This window comes from Vanessa tameamea, chromosome 13 (genome assembly GCF_037043105.1).
Source record: "Vanessa tameamea isolate UH-Manoa-2023 chromosome 13, ilVanTame1 primary haplotype, whole genome shotgun sequence".
NCBI classification, from domain to species: Eukaryota; Metazoa; Arthropoda; class Insecta; order Lepidoptera; family Nymphalidae; genus Vanessa; species Vanessa tameamea.
Window position 1 is genome coordinate 7,886,999 of NC_087321.1, and position 6,053 is coordinate 7,893,051.

Consider the following 6,053-nt stretch of genomic DNA (forward strand, 5'->3'; position numbering starts at 1 on the left):
CTTACGCTAATCTTCTTTGGCCAAAGTTGGATATTGGTTTTAAAATTAAAAATTTAACGTAAATTGAATTTTGTTTTATCAAGTTTAATTTCTTATTTGACGCCAATAAAGATAATAATCATCTATATTTTGTTAAGTTTTATTCTAATAGCTAAGCTGCTGATTTGAATTTAATGAAAACTTACTCAGATGTTCATTATGCCGAAGCGACGGACGAAATTGGGTTAGAGTCCAAATAATTTGTTCTCAAGATTATGTGCGGCGAAAGAAAAATTCCCCTACATATATAATAATACATACACACATAATTTTATGTAATACATAGGTGTGTGTATACATAAACACGTAAATACATACCCGGACTACTTAGCATTATTTAGTGATCGTACAATGTATAAGCTTATAATGGCTTCTATGAACAATACGATTATAAAAACATTAGTGTCTTTCTTTCATTGATTGTTTTTATTATATGGTGTTTAAATATTTTATGCTTACTTTACGAACAAATGAATGTTAATTTTACATACCTAGAACTTGATTAAATATTTTGTCGAAATTTACTTCATTTTTCTTCTCCATATATTTATGCATCACACTCCGAACGCTGGAACAAAATAAAACACATTATTCATTATTAATATTTCAATGTATTCTACACAAACGGATTGCTCAGTCATAACAGAAACCGAATGTTAAATAAACAAAATCACAAAAGTGTTTTATCGTTTTGTTTACTATGTGACAACTATGAAGACATTTTTTTTTATGTCGCACATTCGCTCGGATATTTTTACGAGTCTAGTAAAGGCCTTGTTTGTTCATGATAGTTATGTCAGAACGAAGTATTCGAATAATAATGTTTTATTTAAAACATTCAGTTTTACTTTTCGAAAAATTGTCTTAAGTCGACTCACAGCGTTTAATAAGTCGACAAAATGTTGCTAATTCATTTCTGCAAGGTTCTGCAACTTATTAAAAAAAGTTCGATTAAAATTACTTCGTTTTCCGATTAAATTTGCAGTAAAAATACAATTTGAATAGGAATAAATAGATAATAGATTTAATATTAAGTTTAATATTACTTCAACCAGTTTATGGTATGATGGCTATATTAAAGAAAATTTGAGGAATCTGATTAATTATGCAATATTTTCACCCACGCTCTTTAAAGCTCTGCAATGAATGAACGAAAATTAAACACAGGAAAGTTAAATCATGGACAAAACTCTGCTGTAAAGATAAATTTTAATAGCACGCACATAAAAACTATTCAAAAGCAGTAATCCATATACACAAACGTGAAGTTATAACTTTTAGATGGGATATCTAAATACTATTATTGAATGAATAACTCTTTAACATCAATAGAATAGTCGGGCACCATTAATTTTAAAATGAGTCGCAGTTATTGCGAATCATTATGGCTGTTGTAATCTTGCTTTTTAGATAATTTCTATGCACTCACAGATAATGTCTATAATGAATGTTAAATATTTACAATAACGCAGCGCTTGTTGGAAAGACTTATTTTTTAATGCAAATGCAAGAATTATTTTACATTCGGAAAATATTAGTTTTTAATACAAATGACTGTGGTATTGTACTGAAATAAAAGCAGTGAGAAAGCTTAGTCATTCTTAATTTAAGTATGTACTGTAACTCATTTATATAAAAGATACTCTTTTGTATTCGTTTACGAATATTATCCATCGATGAAAATACTATCGTCTTAAATATTGTCATTAAAATTGATATTCAAAAGTTCGATCAAGGTTTTTATCGTAATTCATTTCGTCTTTTTGGCATTAGAAAATTGAATTGTGTTTTTTCGTACAAAAGGCAGTGGTCAAATTATTTTATTTACATTTTTTCGTTTAATAATTTTTTATTTATTTATTTTTACTAAGACTTCTATAGTACGATTTCCGGTGAATTATGAGTTGTCAAAGCAAACATACGACATAACACGTTAATGATTTTGACTGATGAAATTAATGAATAATTTCAAGTTTTTTATTTTATTTACATCTTTTACAAAAAATATATTCATTGCTTTTGGGGTCAATAGTTTATTTCGAATTACCATTTTGTAATCGATATTTTATTTTCATGAATCCAATTCAACGGATGTTCAAATTGAATTATAATAATATTCGTTATTCGAAGCCTGAGAGTAAGCAATTTATACCATCATTCCTTGTACAGATAAAACATGAAATAAAGGAACCCTCAGGTCTAAATAAATAAGCAACAGATTTCAGTCACTCTTTATATTTTTTATCTATAACTTATTATATATTTCGAATATATTTTTCGTTCGAAACTTTAAAATCGCGGCGTGTATCATATCATGTCATAACAATTGCTTTAATTCTCATAGATCTTTATTCTTTCTATTTATAACAGCGAAACACGCTACTATTGGGCGAGAGCGTAACAGGCTCGCACTGTATGTATGTGCAGGCGAACTTCGACATGATATCACAAATTATTATATACTTTATAAAAAAAAAAAACTATATAACGAAAATATTCAATAACGTGTATTATATACAAGCCATCATCTTTTTTTATACATTGATGTTCTATATAAGAGCGTTGGGTTGCAGTTATTCTGTTATCGTCATATTCATGATTGTAATTTATTTTATTTTTCATTTTTTGTTCCTCTGTATTAATATTTTTTTCAATATTTGCTAAAATACGAAGAGAGATAAGTTCTCCTACTTGAATTACCTTTCATAATATTTCGGCAGAGGATTTCGATATAAAATGTTCCAAGCCATGTAGGCGAAACTAAAACGTGGGGATCAACACAGGTATAAGTCAATACCAGAGGTATCTTGGGAGCCATTGAAGGCGCTCGCCAATGATTAGGACATGGTAAACGGCGACAAGTGATCCTCGCGAAGAAAGTGTGTAATCAGATCGTAGTCAGGAGAGATTCGTCTCTCCGAAAATAACAAATAAATCATTTACAGTTATTATGACTGGTAAGTGACATCCGGAACGTGTCGTGTTGGTGGAATTCGGTATCGAAAGTATTTCCTTTCTGATGCTACGTTGTGCCTGCTTTCTGGCTCTATAACATAAGACCACACAAACGATCTCGGAGTACATGTTAATGTGCTATGAGTACTGCATACCTCGAGAGTAAGTTAAAATTTATTATCTCTCAATTTCCTTGAGTAATATTATCAGTATGCAAACTCGTGTGCCCCTATACCATTTTACAAAATGTGTGTTTATAAAGTGGCCGATATACGTGGTATTTTCATATATCGAAGCCAATACGCGAACTCGTATTTTAATGCTAAGGACGATCTGGCTGATTTTGTTTATAAACGAAAGTATATCGTTTTTTTTTTAATTATAGACGCAGATCATCCGGAAGTCACGACTTGTCAGACAGGGTAAGCTGACGCATCCATATATCCAATAAACAGAATGCTCAACTTGCAATGTTCTATAGAAAATGAAGACATCAAAGTTTTAGGTGATACCATGTCTGTGGATTTTTTAACAGAACATTTATTTAATAGCAATAGTTTTGAAAACTCAATTTCGATATTTTGTGATTATTATGATCATTGTGATTAATATTCAATTTGTTTTTTGTTTATAATTTTTGAATAGTCCCCATAATAAAGGACTATAGATGTCATATAAGTTTTAAAGTGTCTGAAAATGGAAATAATAACTATCATCCAATTTCGCATTGATATTTCTTGTTATGGACTAGAATATATCCCTGTTTTAAAAAATCTGATATTAAAAGATGTTTCATTTTAAAAGCATGTGTTTAAATGTTCATAATTTATACTGTTTATTATTAAAGGAGGAAAAATAAGATATAATTTATCTTATATCATTTGAAAGATACTAATGCCGTAACCTAGAATTGGTTCAAAATTGTCAAAATTTTCCCTCATCAACTGAATGATTACAATTACTCAGCTCTAGCCCATATTAATACCTTTTTATCTTATTGTCTTGTTGCATGTTAAAGATTCAGTTTTAACAATATTATTTATTCTTGAAACCGAGTAATGTATTATATAATTTTTATTTATTATTTACGGATGCATAAAACATTCAAATTGAAAATGCTCTACGGCTTAAGTAACAATTTCATGACAAATTTTTAAAATTTTTGTATTTGTTTAACTCCAAACAATACTCAAGATTTGTAATATTAAAAAACATTCAATGGTTGAATATTAAGTTTTTTTGCACTTTTCAATTACAAAAATTAGTGTGAGTACATCACTGTCTACAATTGATTTGGAATGAATTAATATTGGTAATGACATAATGTCCAAAGATCTTATACACTGATTAATTTAATATCTTGTTTGCCAAAAAAATTTAAGGCAACACTCAAAATAATCAATACTTATCTCATAACTAGTTTTTTCTAAGCAACAGTATATAATAATTTATATATTAATAGATAGGTTTTTTGAATTAATATTTTCATTATTAATAATTATTATTGTATTTGCTTTTAATATTGTAATTAATGCAATTAGAATTGTATAAAATCTAAGACATTTGAGGGTTTGTTTATTTTTTAAGTAGTTTATATTGTATTAATATTACAATAAATTACATTTTTGTGGTAAGTAATTTTCAATATTTTTTATTAATTATCTGTATTGCCTACTTTTTAAAATTCAAATGTTTTGATTATTTTTGTTAAAAATTGTGACTGAAACATATTTTGTAAACAAGGTTGATAAAGATAAACGTCGATTCTTAGACCTTATCTTTTAAATGACGCATGAATTAAAGGCTATTACCTTGGATCAGGTAAAACGATTTTTTTGCTGGCTCTTGCTGCTGGAGTGCATTTGGACTTCTCCATTGCCATCAAGTAGCTGACGTCGGCCAGCACAGCCTCGAGGTCCGCCATTTTGAGACTGAATAATCACCTTCACCACAAAATACTAAGCACTCGTACACTACACAATCACTAATTTCACACCTAATTTCCAATTAGATTCCCTACTTAAAGTCATAACCTTCTTCACATGACTACTGTTCACTGATCTAAAACAAATGTTGATGGGGATTGACACATTTTCTTTCGTATAATAATGTACGACGTACATAAGGGCTCGCTGCAATATAATAGATAGTAACTCGCATTAGTTTTTCTTATAAGATTCTTTATCTATTTATACACGCGAATGAGTAAGATTAAACAACAATCATTAAATGTATAACCCAAATCCACCATCACTCGCTTACGGTCCGTCATTTCAAGTAGCTTTGAATCGCATACATATATATATTATACATAATTCTATACCTACAATCTACATAGAGATAATATACAAAAAGCTACATAGGTACTACATTGGATGTTTACAGATTATAATGGATTTAACTTTAATATTTTAAGGGTGAGAACACTACCAAAATAAAAAGTAATTTGGTTGCCAGACTGGTTGCTAAAACTTAACATTAAATACAATTTGATGTCTTAACGTATTGTATAGTAAGACATCAAATTATATATTGATTTTTAAATTAGTGGTCAAGGTGAAATGCCTATTTTTATTTTCAATTAATATAATTGAAAATTGTTTTCTGAGAAGCTGAGATGGTCCAGTAGATGAACAGAAATGGCTTAGCGTAACCTATGTAAGTCGCGATAATTCAACAGATAAAGGTAGAACACATATTAAACAAATATCTTATATATAAAAAAAAAAATTATTGAGCACTAAATTAATTTGTACGTTTCATAAAAATAAATTTATTTATCAATATTATTTCAGTTAGTACAAAAAGTGGCCTTAATGCCAGAGAGCATACGTTATAAGTCAACCAAATCAATAGTAATATATAAATGTAGTACTACAACCAAATAATAATATTCAAGTAAAATAAATTGCATATATAAACGTAATATAAATAATATAACAAATATAGTAAAAATAAACATTTAAAAATACTTTAACTTTTTAATTCCGATATAATATGTTGTTTGTCAAATATGTTATCATTTGATGTTCAATTATTTTTTTTAATAATAATATATC

At 28.2% G+C, this 6,053-nt stretch overlaps 1 protein-coding gene across 2 annotated transcripts in view; it reads right to left on the reverse strand.

Annotated features, from left to right (window-relative positions):
- Positions 1 to 5,310, reverse strand: part of LOC113403382 (G protein-coupled receptor kinase 1) — a 35,698-nt gene extending 30,388 nt beyond the window's left edge. Inside the window, exons 1-2 of one of the 2 annotated variants that reach the window (XM_026643920.2) lie at positions 4,806 to 5,310; positions 531 to 607 (exon numbers count right to left, since the gene is read on the reverse strand). In XM_026643920.2, the coding sequence (XP_026499705.1) occupies positions 531 to 607; positions 4,806 to 4,918 (190 nt within the window). In that variant the 5' untranslated portion in view covers positions 4,919 to 5,310. The remainder of the gene's footprint in view (positions 1 to 530; positions 608 to 4,805) is intronic. The other variant, XM_026643921.2, reaches the window with a different exon arrangement.
- Between the last annotated feature and the right edge of the window lie 743 nt (positions 5,311 to 6,053).